This window comes from Blennius ocellaris, assembly GCF_963422515.1.
Source record: "Blennius ocellaris genome assembly, chromosome: 20".
Lineage (NCBI taxonomy): Eukaryota > Metazoa > Chordata > Actinopteri > Blenniiformes > Blenniidae > Blennius > Blennius ocellaris.
Genome location: NC_137669.1, coordinates 21,400,146 through 21,423,475, shown reverse-complemented (window position 1 = coordinate 21,423,475; position 23,330 = coordinate 21,400,146). Strand labels below are relative to the sequence as shown.

The 23,330-nt window shown below is 45.5% G+C and overlaps 1 protein-coding gene across 1 annotated transcript in view; it reads left to right on the top strand.

Moving 5' to 3' along the window:
* The window catches only part of ext1b (exostosin glycosyltransferase 1b), a 78,195-nt gene that overhangs the window by 40,219 nt on the left and 14,646 nt on the right, over positions 1-23,330 (top strand). The window contains exons 2-7 of the mRNA XM_080515813.1: positions 3,083-3,176; positions 5,484-5,591; positions 7,291-7,410; positions 12,660-12,792; positions 16,524-16,642; positions 22,239-22,337. Of these exons, the coding sequence (XP_080371939.1) occupies positions 3,083-3,176; positions 5,484-5,591; positions 7,291-7,410; positions 12,660-12,792; positions 16,524-16,642; positions 22,239-22,337 (673 nt within the window). The remainder of the gene's footprint in view (positions 1-3,082; positions 3,177-5,483; positions 5,592-7,290; positions 7,411-12,659; positions 12,793-16,523; positions 16,643-22,238; positions 22,338-23,330) is intronic.

The window sequence follows — 23,330 nt, the reverse complement described above, 5'->3', positions numbered from 1 at the left end:
CAGTCACTCCGTCTGTTTGCCTCAGCAACACACACACTCACACACACACACACACACACACACACACACACACACACACACACACACACACACACACACACACACACATCACAGGCCTGTGATAAATACAGAGCCAGCCTTCAGGCGAGCAGCTCAGCGGAGGATTTCACCGCCAGCTCAAGGTCACCAGGACAAAACGGAGGGAGAGAGTGACCACTGGAAACAAACATAAAGTAGAAATCAAGTGGACGTGAGGAGGAAGAAGCAGGTGGGAGGGAAAATATCAAGTGATGGTTGGATTGTATGACGGGGGGGTGGTGGAGGAGGGGGGGTCCCTCCCTCCCTCCCTCCCTCCCTCCCAGACCTCAGTTCCAGTTCTATTGAGATTAAAGCAAATCACGAGGGACGGACGCAGCAGCAGTTTCTCCAATTTAGGATTTAAAATTTTCATCTTTTCCGCATAAATGTATTGTTATAAATGGATTGATAATCTCTCTTTTGACTTGATTGGACTTGGGATGTTCATTTCTTGCAAGGATAAGACCGAAATATAAAATGCAAACCACAAAGACGTAGGAAAAAAACTCTTCAAGCATCTTTAATCATCCGTCCAAGTTGACAATTATCAATCAACCGCCCGCCGTCACGCTGCAAATTTAAAGTAAACCACGTTTCCTCCGTTGTCAGCCTTCCACCGCAGAAAGCACAGCAGACGCTCCGAACGCCACCGAACCTCCGGCTGCAGTGTCATTCCTTATGTGCGAGGCTGCGTTCCCTCCCTGCAGCCTGCGACGGAGCGGCGCGTGCCGTTACCACGTCAACGCGACCCTGAATCCGCCGCCGCCGCCGCAGCCGAACCTCGGCGGCTCGTCGATACTGAACCCCGGAGGAGCCACGTCCACGGAGGAGGCCCGAGGCCTGCGGGTTTTGTCCCTGTGTGGTCACTTTTAACCCTGCTGTGGATGCCCCCCCCCAACCAGTCAGCTGCTCCACCCACTGAGCCACAGGGACACGTTTTTTTGCAACGATCTGGTTTATTAACAAAATTGAGGATTTGAAAAAGAAGCAAATAATCGACATTAAATCACGCTGACGTTCATTCTGGGCTTGAAATCATTTCCTGCAGATGTCATGTCCCCACAGTGACATGAGTCCCTGCTACCACACACACACACACACACACACACACACACCGTCGTCCAGGCAGACAGCTGGTGTGCAAATATGGGCCAAGATCGCTTCTTCGCCTCCATCGACAGGTGACGGGACGTCAATGTGAGGGCGTGCAGCTGTCGCCTGCACACACTGCGTCTGTGTGTGTGTGTGTGTGTGTGTGTGTGTGTGTGTGTGTGTGTGTGTGTGTGTGTGTGTGTGTGTGTGTGTGTGTGTGTGTGTGTGTGTGTGTGTGTGTGTGTGTGTGTTAGGGTGGGATTTTGATCACGGGTTGTCGTGTCACGGCTCTTTATTAGAGGGCGGCTAAAGAAGAGACAAAGCAGCGTCTCACCAACCACATCACTGTCAGAACGGTGTGTGTGTGTGTGTGTGTATGTGTGTGTGTGTGCACGTGTGTGTGTGCGTGATGAGGTGTGTCATGCTTGACTTACAGCTTTGACCCGTCGGCTCGGTCCATATGCACAGGAACAGACAGCATCAGCATCCACTGTCACATTCCTCTGTGAGCTACGACACACACACACACACACACACACACACAGCGTCAATAAGTGTGTGTGTGTCCTGTAACCTTCACCTTGTAGAGACGACGGCTAAATGAGAAATGATTTCCTGCCTCGCCAGTCTCTTGACCCCCCCCCCCCCCCTCACGCCCCCAGGGCTCATTATTCCTTCTGCTTTCCCAACAAATAGAGAAAAGCAAACATTATAAATATTATATATACTGAGAAAAACCGCAGGGTTGTCAATCAGCGTCAACATCCAAACATTGAAATGCAGCTCAATGTGCTTCACTGGTTTATTTCAAGTTAACTTTGGAGGCCGACACGTACTTTAATTCACACAGACGCAGATATTCAGAAAATCATTGCAATTAAATAAAATTATCGAGTTTAAAACTGTGAAAGAAAAAAGAAAACGACCCAAAATTATGGGAAAAATCACAGAAATCAGAAGCTTTGCGTGATGAAAATGCAGTGAAAGTGAATTTCGCTTCTGTTTTTTTTATTTATTTTTTTTATTCTTTAATACGACCTGATGGGTTTAGTTCTGCGTTAGTTAACTCGTCAGCTGAGTGGAAGGAAACGTTAGAAAACAGGAGCGGCGACACCTGGAGATGCAGTCTGCGTCACCAGAAACGGTTCATACACACATTTACAGTGTTGGCACGTCGACACACACACTCACACACACACACACTCACACACACACACACACACACACGGAGGCAGCTGTGTGGTGGAAGCAGGTGTCACTCTCAGCTCATTACCCCTGGCAGGGTTGATCACCCTGTTTGGAGAGCAATAAGACACAGCTCACTGGAGGGTGTGTGTGTGTGTGTGTGTGTGTGTGTGTGTGTGTGTGTGTGGGAGGGGGGTGTAAAGCTTCAGGAATGATGAAATCAAATATCTCTTTGGAAAAGAAGCGCTGACAGACGTGAAGCATCTTTCAAAATAAGGCCCCGTCCACACGACGACGATAATTCATGTTTTTTTGCAGATCAGCGTTTTCGGAGCCTGATTTTAAATTTTTTAATTTTGAAAACAATTTTTATGAGCTCCAGATTAAAGAAGTTTGAAAAAAAAAACGCCGCCTCGGCTTCGGCGTGTGGACGACGAAGACGCTCGTCAGCTGACAAACGATGATGTCGTCGCCCCACTTCTTGACCTCTTCACCCCACGACTCAAATTGGATTTCTCCGTTTTCGTTATTCCTTCCTGTATCAGAGCTGCAGCGCCCCCTATAGGCCCGGAAATATGTACTACGTCATTTTGAGATGACGGGGAGAAAAAAAAACAAAAAAACAATCCTTCGTGCTTGTGCGGCCTAAAACTTAATGCAGACTAACGGAATTTAAATAGACATTTTCAAAATAAAGCTGATGTGGTGTGTGTTTGTGTTTCTGCAGGTACGACTACCAGGAGACGCTCCACAACTCCACCTTCTGCCTGGTTCCCCGCGGCAGACGACTGGGCTCGTTCCGCTTCCTGGAGACGCTGCAGGTAAACGCCGCCGCCACCTAGTGGCCCGGAGTGACAACTACAGCATTTTCAGCGTTTCTGTCGCTGCGGTGTAAATTAACATTGTTTTCAAAACGTTGCCATGTAAACATTTCTGAAACGTTTTCACTGGAGACGCGTGTAAAACATGGTTTTAGTAGATATTTAATTATTTACTTAAAAAAAACCAAACCTTACCGGAATAATTTGGAAAAATATTTAAAAGAGAAACAGGAAGTTGTGTCATTCAAACAATAATGTGGTTTTTCTTTAAAAAATCCTTATATGTTCTCTATTGTTAGAAATATATCATGTTTAATAGCTTCAAAGACAATACAAATTTTAACTGTTCACATTTTCTCTTTTACTATTGCATTATTATTATTATTATTATTATTATTATTATTATTATTATTATTATTATTATTATTATTATTATTATTATTATAGCGAATGGTTTTGCACTAAAGCAAATTTGATTTCATCTCCATTAAGATGTATCAGTTTTAAAAAATGTGTGTTTATATAGAATAATTGATATTTTTACCTTCCTCTTGTATATTTTTGTCATTGTTTATTTTATAAATGTTAATTCTAATCAGGCGAGGACAAGACATCCACAGAATCCCTAAAAGATCCACTTGATTGAACCTGATCTTATTGTTCGACTCAATATTAGCCGTGAATCCGTTTATCCCGAGGCTGGTGTCAAATTACGAGCCCGAACAGATGAATGAGCTGTTAAAGATGCTTAAAAATCAAAATTGCATGTATATTTTAATGGATTGGAGGTGAATGTGGCGCCGATGGCGAGTCGCAGCAAACCCCAGCCGCCCGTCGGCTCTGCCTTCGCCTCCTTCGCCTCCTTCGCCTCCTTTTCACCTGCTGCCCGTCGTCTTTACTCGCCTCACGTGTCTCTTCTGCTTCTGTGCCTCCATTTTCACAAATGCGGCGAGTTCTCCTGCAGCGGCGCTGCACTGTCCTTTACCTCTCCTCACCGCACGCCACACTACTGCACTTATCTCACTGTCAGGGGACACACACACACACACACACACACACACACACACACACACACACACACACACACACACACACACACACACACACCAGCTGCTCCCTCCACCACTCTTTTGTCAAAGGTCACATTCAGCCTCGTTCCTCTTTTCATCTCCTCTATATCCGTTTATCTACTTCTTTAATTCAAGCTTCTCTTTTTATGGAATCTCAAACGTTCACCTCGTCCAGGTAATTAACTCTCCCGGTAACCCCGACGTTTCCGTTTTTGGATCGTTCCATTTCCATTTGGCGCGTGGAGAACGAGGCTCCCGAAAGATTCCCCACAAATCCAATAAAACTCAAAACACAACAAGTACTTTTTTTTTTGTGCCCGTTTGGTTCCGTCAAGTGTCGCAGCTCCGGGAATAAACGCTTCCTCTTCCTTACGTCTGAGGGTTATTTTATTATTATTATTATTATTCATTTATCTTCGCTCTGCATCCATATCGGTTATCATTACTGGGCTGAAATCCTTGCTATCTGTGCCCGTAAGCCACTGGGCTGCTTATCTGGCGTTCAGACTCGTCTCTGTTTATCGGGCTGCAGCTGAGCTGCTCCCGCTGATCCCGGCGGCCGCGTGTCGATAGGATTTCACTTTCTGTTTACAGGAATTTAAAGAAAGACGTGCGGCGCAGGGAGGGCTGGAGAGTCACGATTCAGATCTGTCTCCTGGAATCTGATCAGTCTGTTTCCATTGGACGTCCTCTGGGGGGGCGACAGAGAGCAGTCCGGGGGGGGACGCCTCACTATTCTGAGGTCCCGTTCACGACGACAGTGTTTTGAGTGAAAATGCGTCGTTTTTTTCGCGTTTACACGGCGACATCATGAAAACAAAGGGACTTTGTAGTTTTATAGATGAAAGTCGTCGTGATGATAACATTCTAAATGTAAATATGATGTCTCGGTGCTCTCCTTGTGATGGTTTAGTGTGTAGCTTCTTTAACAAAAATCAGCAGCGCCCACTAGTGGCTACACGTGCTTACTACATCGTTTCGGCTGTTTCCGCGTAAACGGACGCCATTTTCCTGTACTTTTCTGAAGGGGAAAACGCCATAAAACGATTTGTGTTTCCACCTGAAACGCATTCCGAGGCTTCAGCTGTGGTCTGAACCACTTCGCTTCACCGCTTCAGTCTCTCCACCGAGCGCCGCGGAAAATACTGACAGTCTGATCAATTATAATCAAGTCGAGCCGTTGTATCACCATGTGTGTGTGTGTGTGTGTTTGTGTGTGTGTGTGTGTGTGTTTCAGGCGGCGTGTGTCCCGGTGATGCTGAGTAACGGATGGGAGATGCCTTTCTCAGAGGTCATCGACTGGAACATGGCGGCAGTCATGGGAGACGAGAGGCTCCTGCTGCAGGTACCACCCGGCCTAGAAATACCCCACCCTCCTCCACCTCCATCTCACCCCCCCCACCACCTCCATCTCACCCCCCCGTCCCTCTAAATCTCAAAATCCAAACCGTTCCCCCACAGTGTCTGTTAAAGTTCCTGTTTTTGTTAGTCCTCCTCCTCCTGACGCTCCATTAACGGCGTAAAAAAGAAGGGGAAAAAAAAAAAAACAGAAAAAGAAAGCGGAGCGGCGTTTCCAGTCCTCGCCTCAAAACGTCACTCAAAGCCACGCATTGATATACGGGAGGGCGAATTAATAGAATGAGCAAATGGATTTGGTTGGAATAGCTCGAACTTCATGGGGGGAAAAGGAAAAAAATTTAAAAAAAAAAGTAATTATATGCCCATTAAATCTTAATTTGAATGAAGTGTGTAATAATATTGTTTGACGTTGAGTTTTATAACGGAGGAGCTCCATCAGTGTTGCGACGACTCACTGTGAGCAAAATGTCCACCGTCGCCTCACAAACAGGATGTTCAGCTCCAGACGTGAAGACGAGTGTCGGATTCGTCCGCGAACTCACTGAAAGTTAAATATATGCGCAAGAGGGGCTTATCTCCGATCACTGCAGCTTCTCTGTTCCTTTTTTAACCTCAGTTTGTGACTGAAAGCGAAACACCACACGAGGTTAACATCCTGTCCCTCAGATTTAAATAAAATGTTATTTGCATTGAACGTGCACGGAGGTTTCATCTGATTTCAGGATGTAAGTGAAGCTACTTTTACATTAAGATCAAAAAAATTAAAAAAAAATCAAAGAAACGTAAATCCTAAAAAAGCTCTTTGATCTTTTATTTATAAAGCTCCTTATTAAACGTACAGATCAAAGTCAACATTTTACAGTCAAATTGCTTTCATTTGGTAGTTTTTCATCTCAAATTGCATTGATTTAAAAAAATAAAAAATTTTTTTAATTTAAACAATAATTCAAAATGTGCAATTTGAAGATAGCGGGCGTTATCCTCCAGGTCAGTGGTCCCTAACCTTTTTTATCGCTGCGGACCGGTCAATGTTTGACAATTGTACTGCGGACCGGGGGGGGGGGGGGGGGGGGTGTTCCTAGATTGTTTATTTTATTGAAGGCTTCATTGCCTCATCAGAGAGCCGTTCGCCGCATATTATGCAGAGCGGGTTGGTCTGTGGGAATCAAGTAGAACTCCTGGTACCGTCTGTTAAAAACTTTCTTTTTCTTGGAAGTGGTAGACTCTTCTTCTGTCTTTTCCCCTTCGAAAAGAAACTTTCCAAACTTCCTGTTTTTTGCTCATTTTGCTAGCTTGTGGGTAAAATGTTTGGCGCTCAAGTGACCCGAGATGAAACCGAGAGAATCCGGTCATTTTTCAAATTAAAAGATTGTTCAAACTCAGATAATAAATACAACGGAAATAATTAATTATTTCTTGGGCAGCCCAGTACCAATTGATCCACTGCTCCAGGTCATGTTAGCAGGGTGAGTTTGGAAAAATGCCCATAATGCAACAGCTGCAGGAGAAGCTTTTCCAAACGTATTTCACACCAGGAGGTTCCGTGAAATTACGCCTCATGTTGGAGGTTGGAGTCATTTTGTTTTCCACGCTTGAAATAAGAGGCTCCTCCCACATGGATGGGAGGTCGGACGTTGAGTTTTTGCCGGGTGTCGTGACGTCGTCTCTCCGCCCGCCGTCCACAGATCCCCACCACGGTGCGCTCCATCCACCAGGACAAGATCCTCGCCCTGCGGCAGCAGACGCAGCTCCTGTGGGAGGCGTACTTCTCCTCCGTGGAGAAGATAGTGCTGACCACGCTGGCGGTGAGGACACACACACACACACACACACACACACACACACACACACACACACACACACACACACACACACATACGTGTCTGATGTGACATATCAGGACATATGACCGATATGTGTAAAATGGGGACGTTCCTTTCCCAAGGTCCTAGAAGTCTGGGAAACAGAAGGTTTCTTCACACACACACACACACACACACACACACACACACACACACACACACACACACACACACACACACACACCTCTCACGACGGGAAACCACCGTCGGGGCTCTCGTCGTCACGGCGACGGTTTCAAATTGGCTGGGAGACGTCTCCACAGGTGCTCGCGTCATTTACTGGAGTAGAAGTGAGGATATTTTTACCCTCTTCACTCGGGGAAAAGGGAAAATGTGTCTTTAATAAATTAAAAATTGCCGTCCTGAAGACGCCTGGGTGGTTTTTAACGGCAGTGGAAGAGGAGGAGGCGATGAAGATGAACATGTACGGTTCAATAACAGAGCAGATTATTGTTCCTCACTCAACTCTTCTCTTCACACACAATATGACTGTTGTTATCGTGTTATCACCAGTGAACATCTGGATCCAGTTTGAATCCAATCAGTTATTTTCTCAATAAGAAATGGGAACTTTAAGTAACTTTAACTGACTTTGGACAATATTTTTATCGCTCGTCTCCACGACGACGACGGCGGCGCCGCCATCCACACGAGCGTTTTCAAAAAACTTCCCTCATCGCCCTTCACACGTGACGACGGCGTTGGAACAGTTTTGGAAAGAGAAGATTTCGTTCAGAGAGTCGAAACGTCTAAACGGTGTGGAGGCGGGCGAGCGGCGGGCGAAGGGCGCGGCGGTGGCGGGCGAAGGGCGCGGTGGCGGCGGCGGCGGCGCCCCCGCGGCCATCATAGTCCACGTCGCACGTCACCTCCGGCCATTTCCCGAAAAGCAGGAGTGTTTATATCTGTTCCAAATGGTCTCGGTGGAAGCCAAGGAAAACAACCTGCAGGGAGGGAGAGGAGGGAGAGAGAGAGAGAGAGAGAGAGAGAGAGAGAGAGAGAGAGAGAGAGAGTTCCAGTCGAGGGAGGAAGGTCGTCCAAATCCTGTTTTTCGGACCTTAATCGACTTTGTTTGGAGATTCCACTGATTCCCAGAACCAGCGTCACAGGAAGTCGTTCCAATCCCGGTGAAGTTATTCCAACTCTCACTTATGATGATCTGCGTATTTATCCGTGGAGGGGAGTTGGTGAAGGAATGTACAGGGAAGGGGAAAAGGAAAGCAACACACTGAATTTGATATTTGTGCTGAGTCGTGCAGTTTGTATTTATTTATTTATTTATTTGTGTCGTTTTTGTCGTGTTTAACTGTTTACGTGAAGCTAAAACGACATCAAGTTTCCTTCGTTATAGAGGCGGGAGCGTTGAATCCCTGCGATCTGCGTCCCTCATTATTCAGTTTGAAGGAGTGGTTTGGTGACGCCGCCGCTCGCCGCCGCCGCCGCCGCACACGTCTTCCTCCTCCGCTGGAGGACGTCGCCGTCGCACCGTTTTCATTTCCCTCCTCAAGCCGCGGAGCAGAACTCAACCCTGCACGACGCAATCTCACCAGCAGTGCGACTTCCTAAAGCCTACATCTCAATTTGACTTTTACACACACACACACACACACACACACACACACACACACACACACACACACACACTCACACGGTCCACGTAAGCTGTCGCGGCTTCGCTATCTTACAGTCTGTCTGATTTCAGCGCCACATCTCTGGTCTGTTTGTTATCGAGCTCTGTGTTAGTGTGAGCCACTGTACTACACACACACACACACACACACACACACACACACACACACACACACACACACACACACACACACACACACACACACACACACACACACAGAGCTCCATATGTCAAGATGTGTCGGCCCAGATGCGCCCGGCACCACCCCGGCACAACCTCGCTGACATGTTGTCACTCCGTGGTAAAGTGCAAGGTGACACAGCGGGAAGGCCTGTGACTCACTGTGTGTGTGCGTGTGTGTGTGCGTGTGTGTGCGTGTGTGTGTGTGTGCGTCGAGAGGCTAAAAAGCTTAATCCTGACTGACTGTCCCGTAAAGAGAGCGAGGCGAGAGGCGGAGTGGTTGGGAGCGAGGCTGAAGAGGAGCAGGGGTGACGTATGTAAATGGCGGCGCCGTGGCAGCCGGCGAGATAACGAGCGACAAGGATTATTCATCCTGCCGGTCACACACACACACACTCACACACACACACACACACACACACACACACACTCACATATACACACCATGACAGATTGAATCTGCCCGCTCACAAACACACTTCTTATTGACTGTGTTGTGTGTGTGGTGTGTGTGTGTGTGTGTGGTGTGTGTGTGTGTGTGTGTGTGTTTCCGTGCCGCCGCCGCCGCCGCTCGGAGGCTCGCGGGGAAACACGAGTCGGGGGCCTATCACGCGGTGTTTCCTGTCAGGACGCGGCGCCGTCCCGACCAATCACAAGGTCAATATCCGCGGATGTGCGTCGCCGCCGCCACACCTATTAAACTCACCTATTAAAGCCCGGGTTGGCCGCGGCGCCGCGGCGGCGGCGGCGGCAGGATTTATCTATCATGCTCTAATTGGTTGATTGTGGCTGTTCTGAGGTGAGATTGAGTCGTCCATCATGTCCCGGCTGAGGCCTGCCGACGGGGGAGGAGCTGCAGCCAAGCGAGCAAAATTGCCCCTCGTAAGGTGCAAAGGGCTTCGGAGGGGGTGGAGGGGTGGGGGTGGGGGTGGGTGGAGTGGTGGAGGGGGTGGGGGGGTGTTGGCAGGCAGTGTTTTTATAGAGAAGTTAACGGATTTCAAGTTAATCTGTTTTTCTGAGGCAAATGGTTATCGACTGCCCTCGGGGACGGAGCTCAGAGAAAGTAAAAGAAAGTCACACTGGGCTGATTCCTCTCTCTCTCTCTCTCTCTCTCTCTCTCTCTCTCTCTCTCTCTCTCTCCCTCCACTTCCCCGCCTCCCCACCATGAATTTTTATGTTGTTTTTGTCAATATGATTACAGTAAGTCGCCTCCAGCTACTGTATTAGTCTCTTTTTTTCTCTCTCTCTCTCTCTCTCTCTCTCTCTCTCTCTCTTTTACAATTTGGACAGCCGTCGCTGGCCTCGCTCGCCCCTCTCAGCTCCTCTCAGTTACCAAAAGCCAACAGATTCAAGCGGCGTCGTAAAGCACGGCCACAAACCTGTGTCTGTTTTACTGAAGCAATTTAGCAAGGCTCAAGGGCACGGCGGCCGTCTCTCTCCCACCGCCTGATGGGGTGGTGGTGGTGGTGGTGGTGGGTGGGGGGGTGGGGGTGGGGGTGGGGGGTCGGTTCCCAGCCTCTCGTCCGGCTGCTTGACTGACGGCGTCGTTTTTGCGTTTTTCGCGACTGAAAAGTTTCGTAATTCCGCAGCGAGGCTTTGAAAAAGATGTCGTTTTGTCACGATTTGCCGCTGTTGGTTATTTATTAATTTATTCTATTTCATTTCATTTTAATTTAATTAAATGTAGTTGTATGTATACGTTTTACTACCTTTTTGCAAAACCTACTGAACCGAATCGCATAAAATCTTCAGGGACGATTTGTCATCATTAAAGCACCACTCCATTAGATTTTGGGACGTCGACGTCAAACTGTTTCTGAATAAACCCCCAAAAACTGGGAGAAAAACAGTCCCGTACAAAGCAGACGATCAAAGTAGAGGGTTGGGGTTCGAGTCCGACCGCCATTATTGTGTAACTGGACAGTTTAACGGATTCATCACCCGGAAATCACATTTTTCCTTGTTGAAACATGTAAATTGGAGTTGAAGCACAGTTGAAACTTGAAACCGCAATCGCCCACGGGGGTTAGCCACTAGCGGCTAGCTAACGGGACGAGCATGAATCTGAACCCCGTGTGATTTACGAATTACTCCTGTATTTGATTTTAAATACAGCCATCATTTTCTATTTATTATTTTTTGTGTGAGCAACGGACTGCTACGCTATCGCTACGCTATCACTATGCTATCGCTACGATTGGCGGTTCCCGTGGCCCTGACATCCGTACCCGTCAAAATCTCGCTTCTCCTCTCGCGAGAGGAAGTCGACGTATGAAAAAGCCTCAGAACGAGCTCCTCGTTTGAACGTCTTTATTTTCCCGACACATTTTGAGAGTCGATTTAAAGACGAAACTTAAGGGCGACTTGAGACACGTGAGAAAACGAGGCGATGAAAACTGTGTTTTGCTCTATTTGAAGCCTGGTTCCACTGCCTGCTGCTCACATCCTGCTGATTACTTTATTTTACCCCCCCCCCCCTCTCCCTCCATCTCTCTCTCCCTCCTCCTCCATCACCTCTCTCTTCTTTGTGACTGATCCTGATGATTGACTGGGCTTTTTTTTTTTTTTTTTTTTTTTTTGCCTCCCCCGAAAAAGAAAAAGACCTGAGTTTGTGGGTTGTCAGCAGAAGAAAAATTACACAATAACATAGATTTCTCGCAGCTCCGCTTTGTGCCTCTGCGATTCGCTCCTGACACAATCGATAGCGGCCATTGAGGCTGATACAAAAGCAAACACGTGGAAACGCTCGGTCGGCGCCTCGCTTTCATCCGGCGCCCGCAGACTCACTTTCATAACAGCTTTCTCACCTGCTTTTAATTTGGACTCTTTGAATGAAGACCTTTTTTCCCCCGGCGTCGGCGCGAGCCGACGAAGGCTCGTCGGAAGCGTCGCTACCCGTTCGGCTGCGTGGCCGTCTTTGTGTGGAAACTCGGATCCCGGCGTGAAGTGTTTTATAGGCTCATTGATCAAATCCTTATCATTTCCTCCAACCTCAATCTGAGAGGTTTCCTCCTTTATGTCTCAGCAGCCCTCTTTGATCTCGGAGATGTTGCGTGCGTGCGTGCGTGCGTGCGTGCGTGTGTGCGTGCGTGCGTGCGTGCGTGCGTGCGTGCGTGTGTGTGTGTGTGTGTGTGTGTGTGTGTGTGTGTGTGTGTGTGTGTGTGTGTGTGTGTGTGTGTGTGTGTGTGTGTGTGTGTGTGTGTGTGTCGGTGGGTGATTAGAGGGACAGCGGTTTGATCCCAGCAGCAGACTGTGATTGATCCTGGAGTCACGCGTTCATTTGAAACCGTCATTAGTGGGATGAAGTCCTGAACTGTCACTAACTGTGTTAATGTACCGGAAGCTTAAACACCGTGTGTGTGTGTGTGTGTGTGTGTGTGTTCAGATCATCGAGGACCGAGTGCTGGAGCACAACTCCAGGAGCAGCCTGATGTGGAACAGCCACCCCGGGGGGCTCTTCGCCCTGCCACTGTACTCCAGATACCTGGGAGACTTCCCCTTCTACTACGCCCCACTGGGTCAGTCACACACACACACACACACACACACACACACACACACACACACACACACACACACACACACACACACACACACACACACACACACACACACACACACACACACACCCACACCCACACAGATGCATAAAGGTGAGTTGAATGAGTCGTCTTGTGCAGTAGAAATATTGCCCCACCCTGCCATCGACTGCCCCCCTCCTCCTCCTCCTCTTCCTCATCCACCTCCTCCTCCTCATCCACCTCCTCCTCCTCCTCATCCACCCCCTCCACCTCCTCCTCCTCCTCCTCAGTGGCCGTCCGGGCCTTTGACAGATGTTAGTATTTGTCCTGCTGACACACCGGCCCGTCCATCACTGCCTTTTGAGTCAGCACTGCTACGGTTCAGCACCACCCCCCCCCCCCCCCCCACCCCACCACCTCCAACTCCACCTCCCCCTACACCTCCCCCCCCCCCTTCTTTCCTCATATCTGACCCAGGAGCCGCTCCATCCCTCACCTCTCCACTCCATCATCACACTTGCACTCGGCGGCTGATGGAGCGGCGGGGTGGAGGGTGGATAGCAACACACACACACACACACACACACACACACACACACGGTGACAGAGCGGATTACAGCCCGTTTGTTTGTTTGTCAAAGAGAAAGCAATTAAAGGCGGAGAGGTTTTGGAGTTGGAGACGAGGCTGACGGGCAAATGAGTAAAATTAAAGAAGGAGAGTTTGTTTCCAAATGACACTAGTTCTTGTTCTGTCAATAACAACACACACACACACACATACACACACACACACACACACACACACGTCTCGTCATCATGACTAACTCACAGCAGGAGCAGATTGTTTTTATTGCTTCGGCAGACTGGACTTTTAAATAAAAACCTGCGGATTGTTTGATTTTTCTTTTTTTTCTTCTTTTTTCTCCTGATAACAACCTAAGAATGATTCAACCGAAGCAGCATTAAAAAAAAAACTCTGAACACTTTTATTCGCCACACCTGCAAAAGCCTGATGCAACGTCTGTTTTCACTGGGATAGAGATGAATGATGAAGGTTGTAGTTTACCGAGCGTCGCACCGAGGCGTCCTCGCCGGCAGAAGCGCGAGGAGCAGAGCTTCTCCACGGGATCAAATGAAACGTGGGCGGAGAACTTTTGTTTCCCGAGCAGTCATTACCTGTAATAACGTTGAGCTGCTGGAAATCCTCACAGAGGAAAAGCACAACAAAGGAAATCCGCACAAAAAAAAGCTGGTTGACGTGGAAAAAAAAAATCCTCTCTGGAAGTGTCTCTTCATTAGAAATACGTCCAGAAGTTCTTGTGTGTATTTGTAAAAAAAAGAACCCGCGTATGAAGATATTTTTGATCTTTGATTATTGATCTTATGTGATATAGTGTGACGGCTTGACAGACTGCCGCTACGAGCCGCAGCGGAGAACAATTTGCTAAAAAAGTTTATAGTTATAAATATAGCAACACTTTATACTGTCAGTTAAGCTGTGGGAGAATAGTTCACCTTTTTTTGGCTTCAGATTCACTTATTCTTGTACCTTAGTGAGCGTAAAGATTACTACCCTCCGTGTAATTTTATTATTAAGGTTGCTCCGAGTTTTGTTGGTGAATTGGCGAGCCGGCTCCGAACAAAAAAAAAAAATTGCAGGAAGCTGTGAAAAAAAAGTCACATATGAAGCGGCTGGCACCTCATAGAGATCAGAGTCTGTTGCCATGGAGACGCTGAGATCAAAGGAGACGCAGGAACACAAAAAAATTCCGTCTGTAAGGTATTCTTCTTTTTGCTCCTCAAGGTTGCAGACCTCTGCGACGACGTGCAGAAAGTCGGAGTTATTTCAACAGTTTCAGTGCAAAGCACCGATGGAAAATAAAAAAATCTGCGGACGGTTTTGTTCGGGACACTTTGTCTTAAGGAGTAGAACGATTTCGTCTCTCGTCTTGTGGCGAACAAGTCGTGCTGAAACTCCTGGAACACTTTGAAACTACGTGGAGTCGTTTGTCCGTCAGCAGTGATCCGGAACCTTCCGCAGGACGAGACGCGCTGAAAAGTTCATAAACTGCTGATTTCGGCCAAAACTGGCAACTTCTGTTTCTGCTGTTTCATCAGTGACGTCACTCAAGTTCAAGACGAGATCCTTCCATCAGTTATCCATCCATCCATCCACGATCCATTCATCCATCATCCATATATTCATGCATTCATCCATCAAATCCAATCATCCATCCGTCTATCAATCAGTCATCTATCCATCATCCATCCATCCATCCACTTACCCTATCATCCATTCGCCTCTATAAGTCATCCATCCATCCAAGCACCCAATCATCCATCCGTCTATCCATCAGTCATCCATCCATCATCCATATATCCATCCACCTACCCTATCATCCACTCATCTCTATCAGTCATCCATCCATCCATCATCCAACCATCATCCATATATCCATCCATCCATCCACCTACCCAAACATCCATTCGTCCCTATCAGTCATCCATCCATCCAAACACCCAATCATCCATCCATGATCCATTCACCCATATATTCATGCATTCATCCATCAAATCCAATCATCCATCCCTCCACCAATCCAATCATCCATCCATCAACCTACCCAATCATCCATCCGTCTATCCATCAGTCATCCATCAGTCATCCATCCATCAAATCCAATCATCCATCCCTCCACCTACCCAATCATCCATCCATCTATCCATTAGCCATCCATCCATCCAAACACCCAATCATCCATCCATCAAATCCACTCATCCATCCACCCATCCAATCATCCATCCATCCATCCATCCTCCTGAAACTCTTCTTCGTCTTGGGTTCACAAACGGTTGTCGCCTGAGTTTTCCCTCCGCCGTGGTTGGATGTACCATCGTGGCACTAAAACCTAGCGAGGCGAATCAGTTAATCTCGTTTCCCCGCGTCAGGCGTTCGTCCCGGTTCGAGGTGCGTTGGAAGCAGACGGCGCGGCGGCGTGAGCCAAAAGCAGGAAAACAGCACGCGATATTCAACATTCAGCGATTTGTGCACAGCAGCCATTCCGCTCGCAGGTTTTCCTTCAATGTTTCACGAACGTCTCTTTATGAGCTTGCTTACGAACGCACATCCCAGGTGTCGGCAAACTCCACGTTTCTCATTAGCGGCCGGGAGGAGAGTTTAGCAAGTCCTCCGACTGCGGATGTCTCCTCTTCATGAAAGTTGCTGCGTGGCGGAAAGGAGACTCCTCTAATGCCGTCGCCTCCCCGCCACGCTTTGCTGCGTTGAGTTAGATTAGATTTAAATTAGGAAAAGTTGGACGTCCTCTGCCATCCGTCTTGCTCGATATCTTATTTCCTCCTCATTTTCGGCCTCGATTACTTTATTCCAACATCAAGTCGGGGCGAATTTGAAGTCACGTCCGCCGCTGAGTTGTCTGTTTTATTGGGCTGCGGATCCAGCTGAGGAGTTTTCAGAATGAAATATTCAGTGATCAGGAGGGTTTGGCATTTTCTAAACACATTAACATTCTTGAATATTTTAAAGGGCCGGTTTGGGAGAGGAAAAACAAAACAAAAAAACGTACATCACTGACAATTAAATCGGCAGTTTTCTAGAGGCTCGTTTCAAGTCGCATCGCGAACCGTGGAAACGGATGAAAGCCGGCGAGAGACGTTTAAGTAACGTGTGTGTTTGTTTGTTTGTTTGTTTGTTTGCTTGTTTGTTTCAGGTCTTAAACCGGACACCAAGTTCACCGCCGTCATCCACATGGTCTCCCCTCTGGTGTCGCAGTCGCAGCCCATCGTCAGGCTGCTGCTGGCCGTGTCCAAGTCCCAGTACTGTGAACAGGTAATGTGTGTGTGTGTGTGTTTATGTGTGTGTGTTTGTGTGTGTGTGTGTAGGATTGAATTAGAACAGCAGTGTGTCGCAGCTCTACATCTGTCTCCATGGCAGCCGGAGCCCCTTCAGCACAGCTGGAGATGGCATGTATTGATTCCCTCACCAAGGCGGGAAATGAAATGGAATTTGCTCCCTGATGGGTGTGTGTGTGTGTGTGTGTGTGTGTGTGTGTGTGTGTGTGTGTGTGTGTGCGTGCGTGCGTGCGTGCGTGCGTGCGTGCGTGCGTGTGTGGTGTATGAGTAAGCAGGCCTGTGTTGTGTGTGGGAGGAGTGTTTTCCATGCGAGCGCGGTGCAGCAGCAGTGTTGAGGTGTGGCCAGGATGCAGTTTGCCGCCGGTTACATGGATTATTTCCAGCGTTTTATTTAAAACAACACGAGGCCCGCGGGCCAGAACCGGACCGCAACAATCTCAAACCATGGTGGCCAAACCACCGAGAAAACTGTGAACACACTCCACAGTATTTTGCACCAGAAGGTACCATGTTGGATTGTTTTTAGGGTGACTGTCAAAGTAAAAGTACCATGTTGGATTCTTTCTTTGGTGACTATCAAAGCAAAACTACCAAGTTGGATTATTATTACGGTGACTGTCAAAATAAAACTACCAAGTTGGATTGTTTTTAGGGTGACTGTCACAGTAAAACTACCATGTGGGATTGTTTTCATGGTGACTGTCAAAGTAAAACTACCATGTTGGATTGTTTTTAGGGTGACTGTCACAGTAAAACTACCATGTGGGATTGTTTTCATGGTGACTGTCAAAATAAAACTACCAAGCTGGATTGTTGTTAGGGTGACTGTCAAAGGAAAACTACCAAGTTGGCTTATTATTACGATGACCGTCAAAATAAAACTTCCAAGTTGGCTTGTTCTTACGATGACCGTCAAAATGAAACTACCAAGTTGGATTGTCATTATGGTGACTGTCAAAGTAAAACTACCAAGTTGGCTTGTTATTACGATGACCATCAAAATAAAACTTCCAAGTTGGACTGTCATTACGGTGACTGTCAAAATAAAACTACCAAGTTGGCTTGTTATTACGATGACTGTCAAAATAAAACTACCAACTTTCATTAAAATTGGCTTTATGTTGCGATTGTAGTTGTAAAAACAACAAAGAAAAACTTTAAAGTGTAAATTTGCTGGTCGGTCATGACCCCCCCCGACACCCCCGATTCAAAGAGTCCCAGTCGTATTTGAGCTCATTTACCAAATGTGATGTCTGGAAACAAATCCTTTGTTCTCTCAGAAGAGGAAACATACAAACTCCTTCCAGCGACTCTCATTCGGAGCCAAACTGGCTGATAGAAAATGAGGATGTGATTACAGATTTGATCGCTCGCAGCCACAAGTTTTTCTTTTCATTCCTGCTACAAAAGCACAAACTACCTCGCGAGGTTTCATTTTTGTTCTGCGCAGTAAAAAAAATAAAAGTGTAAAAAAACCCAGCCACTCAGGCTGTTATTGACACTCTGAGCAGCCGTTTTGTGTGGAAACAGCCGGCTGAAGGAATAAACGTCCTCCGTCTTGTTTGTTTTTTACCAGTAGGGGGTTGGGGGGGGCGGAGGGGGATAAATAACTAAATGAGGGAACGGTGATCGTGGACGAGGCTAAATTGGACACGAGGACGTCTTCTGAAGCGGGGGACCTCCTGCTGGGCGGCGGAGCGTCTCCTCCGTCAGGAGCCGTCGTCGTCTTACGTCTAATCAAACAGCTGGACGCCGGGGGACGTCCCCGTGTCCCCAGCTGCCGCGGGTCACGATGAGACGCCTCGGCAGAGACGAACAAACGGCTCGTCACAGTTTACAAAAGAAAAAAGAAAAGAAAAGAAAAAAAAAAAAAAAACAACTTTTAAAGACGTGCAGTCAGATGATACAACCAATATGAGAGGAAATGCAACCGAGATGATGCAATAAGCAGAAAAGAAAGAAACGCTCTGATAAGCTGAAGCCGCCGGTGAAATAATGGGTTTTTATAAAATAACATGCCGTTTATATAAAATAACAGGTCAATAACATGTTGTTTATATAAAATAACATGTCGTTTATATAAAATAACAGGTCAATAACATGTCGTGAATATAAAATAACGGGTCAATAACATGTCGTTTATATAAAATAACATGTCGTTTATATAAAATAACAGGTCAATAACATGTCGTGAATATAAAATAACGGGTCAATAACATGTCGGGCCAATAATATGTCGTTTATATAAAATAGTGGGTCAATAACATGTCGTGAATATAAAATAACGGGTCAATAACATGTCGGGCCAATAACATGTCGTTTATATAAAATAATGGGTCAATAACATGTCGTTTATATAAAATAACAGGTCAATAACATGTTTATATAAAATAACATGTCGTTTATATAAAATAACAGGTCAATAACATGTCGTGAATATAAAATAACGGGTCAATAACATGTCGTTTATATAAAATAACATGTCGTTTATATAAAATAACATGTCGTTTATATAAAATAACAGGTCAATAACATGTCGTGAATATAAAATAACGGGTCAATAACATGTCGTTTATATAAAATAATGGGTCAATAACATGTCGTTTATATAAAATAATGGGTCAATAACATGTCGTTTATATAAAATAATGGGTCAATAACGTGTCGTTTATATAAAATAATGGGTCAATAACATGTCGTGAATATAAAATAACGGGTCAATAACATGTCGGGCCAATAACATGTCGTTTATATAAAATAATGGGTCAATAACATGTCGTTTATATAAAATAACAGGTCAATAACATGTTGTTTATATAAAATAACATGTCGTTTATATAAAATAACAGGTCAATAACATGTCGTGAATATAAAATAACGGGTCAATAACATGTCGGGTCAATAACATGTCGGGCCAATAACATGTCGTTTATATAAAATAATGGGTCAATAACATGTCGTTTATATAAAATAATGGGTCAATAACGTGTCGTTTATATAAAATAATGGGTCAATAACATGTCGTTTATATAAAATAACGGGTCAATAACGTGTCGTTTATATAAAATAATGGGTCAATAACATGCCGTGTATACAAAATAACGGGTCAATAACATGTCGTTTATATAAAATAACATGTCGTGAATATAAAATATCAGGTCAATAATATGTTTTTTATATAAAATAACGGGTCAATAACATGTCGTTTATATAAAATATCAGGTCAATAACATGTAATTTATACACTAAATATCAGATTTCCTTCTATTTGGGCTGAAACCTCCGTCTGCAAAAGAAACCTGAAATTAAGTGGAAAAAAAACCCGTTAGTAATTTGACACTTGGACACAGTCCAAGGAGAACAGTGATGACACGTAACTGAGTGTAAATGTGTGTGTGTGTGTGTGTTTCCTATTAAATATTAATGGGGTGTGTCGTGGTGGAGTCAGCTGACCTGCAGGTCGCTGAGCAGCAGCGCCGTCATATAAAACATGACATAGTGTGACGGCCGACATGACTAGTTAATGTAGAACATGGCCTGATTGGAGGAGAGGCGGCGGGCGGAGGAGAGGCGGCGGGCGGAGGGGCGGCGAGGACGGTGGTCGTGGACGAAAGTAGCGGGAAGGAGAAGAACACGTCTTGTAATTGAACACGTCTTGAGCGGGACGGAGGACAACGGCTCCACGACCGGCGGCAAATGTTACCGAGGCAGAAACGCTGAAAACGATGTAGTTTACATGTTGGGCCACTGGGGGGCACTGTTGTTTGTTTTTGTAATGAAACCACACGTGTGTGTGTGCAGAAAACAACCCGCAGTAAACAATAAGAATGAGAGAACATAGACCTTCTAGTGGACAGACGACCATGTTGGATTGTTTTTAGGGTGACTGTCAGAGTAAAACTACCATGTTGGATTGTTTGTAGGGTGACTGTCAAAGTAAAACTACCAAGTTGGATTGTTTTTAGGGTGAGTGTCAAAATAAAACTAGCAAGTTGGATTGTTTTTATGGTGACCGTCAAAGTAAAACTACCATGTTGGATTGTTTTTATTGTGACTGTCAAAGTAAAACTAGCAAGTTGGATTGTTTTTAGGGTGACTGTCAAAGTAAAACTACCATGTTGTATTGTTTTTAGGGTGACTTGTCAAAGTAAAACTAGCAAGTTGGATTGTTTTTAGGGTGACTGTCAAAGTAAAACTACCAAGTTGGATTGTTTTTATGGTGACTGTCAGAGTAAAACTACCATGTTGGATTGTTTTTAGGGTGACTGTCAAAGTAAAACTACCACGTTGGATTGTTTTTATGGTGACTGTCAAAGTAAAACTACCAAGTTGGATTGTTTATAGGGTGACTCTCAAAGTAAAACTACCATGTTGGATTGTTTATAGGGTGACTGTCAAAGTAAAACTACCATGTTGGATTGTTTTTAGGGTGACTGTCAAAGTAAAACTACCATGTTGGATTGTTTTTAGGGTGACTGTCAAAGTAAAACTACCATGTTGGATTGTTTTTAGGGTGACTGTCAAAGTAAAACTACCAAGTTGGATTGTTTATAGGGTGACTCTCAAAGTAAAACTACCATGTTGGATTGTTTATAGGGTGACTGTCAAAGTAAAACTACCATGTTGGATTGTTTTTAGGGTGACTGTCAAAGTAAAACTACCATGTTGGATTGTTTTTAGGGTGACTGTCAAAGTAAAACTACCATGTTGGATTGTTTTTAGGGTGACTGTCAAAGTAAAACTACCATGTTGGATTGTTTATAGGGTGACTGTCAAAGTAAAACTACCATGTTGGATTGTTTTTAGGGTGACTGTCAAAGTAAAACTACCAAGTTGGTTTGTTTATAGGGTGACTGTCAAAGTAAAACTACCAAGTTGGATTGTTTTTAGGTTGACTGTCAAAGTAAAACTACCAGTTGGATTATTATTACGGTGACTGTCAAAATAAAACTACCAAGTTGGATTGTTTTTAGGTTGACTGTCAAAGTAAAACTACCAGTTGGATTATTATTACGGTGACTGTCAAAATAAAACTACCAAGTTGGATTGTTTTTATGGTGACTGTCAAAGGAAAACTACCAAGTTGGCTTGTTATTACGATGACCGTCAAAATAAAACTTCCAAGTTGGACTGTCATTATGGTGGCTGTCAAAATAAAAGTACCAAGTTTGCTTGTTATTACGATGACCATCAAAATAAAACTACCAAGTTGGACTGTCATTATGGTGACCGTCAAAGTAAAACTACCAAGTTGGATTGTTTTTGGGTGAATGTCAAAATAAAAGTACCAAGTCTCTACGGAACCCGAAAATGTTTTGTTGTGTTTCCAGTGGCACGTTGGATTTTTTCGAGTCGATTAAACAACCAAACGTTCCATGAACCTCCACAGTTAAACGACGTCACGTCGCTGCGCTGGTTTTGTTTTTGTTTTGTTTTTTAATTGTCAAGTGAATTCTTCCAGACTTTTTCCCAAACGGTTCCTTCCTGCCGCTGCAAAAACACCCCGGAACCGATTTCAAAACACAGAATTCAAACATAAACAAATAAATCTACGTCTCGTTTCCGTCTTTCAGATCATCGTCCTGTACAACTGTGACAAAGCTCTGCCGGGGAAACATCGCTGGCCCAACATCGGGACGGTTCCTCTCATCGTCCTCGAGGGGGAGAACAAGGTGACACACACACACACACACACACACACACACACACACACACACACACTGTACACTGAGCTCAGAGTTTGTTCGAGGTAATGAGTTTCGATTTGCGCCGCGCCGATTCCATTAAAGGACAGTTTGTGTGCTTTTAATTAAAGCTCCGTAATGAGAATAATACACACGACGTTGAAATAAACCGACAAGCTGCAAGAAGTGGCAATTTCTGTTTATTATTTTTACTGTATTAATTTGTGTCTGGTTGTTGTTGTTGTTGTTTTATTTTAATTTGCTCTTAATCGAATGTCTAATGAGTTAAAAGAAGTGGCAAAATATGTGTGAAGAGACACAAGAGCTGTTAATCTGCGGGATTATTTATCACTGGGAGCGCTTTACTCTCGAGTCGGATTTGATCATCACTGTAATCTATTTTTAAATTGCTCATTTGCGAGGTCGCGTTTTTTTTTTTTTTCCCCACTGTCGGATGTTTGATCGCTGGAAATCCTCGTGGAAACTTTGGCGAGTGGCGCGATTAAAACGAGGCAACAGGTACTCGCTTACAAATACAGGAAATGAAAATACGGGAGACGAAGCACTGGGAAGCGGTTGTCTTAGCATTAGCATTAGCATTAGCCCCACTCAGGGTGATCTGACGACTCACAGGAGGAGAAATGGTGTCAGACTAAGTTATACGGTTGTTAATCGTTGTTTATTTATAATAGATAGATATAATAGAAGAAAACAAGAAGAACAACTCCACGACGCCACGTTTCCTCTCAGGGGCCGTCCACATAGACCTATAGAACTAGAATTGTTGAGGTTTCCGAGCAGGAATCCACTTGTACATGTCTATGTGCTTGGTGAGTCACAGCGCCCCTACAGGCCTGGCATGTGTACTGCAGTTCATAGTGACGTGTGGACGGAATGCTTTAGTCGAAGGCCGGGGAGAAAAAAGGGTGGCTGTGGCCTCAATGTTTCTGACTGACGGCATCATAACCACCCCCCCACACC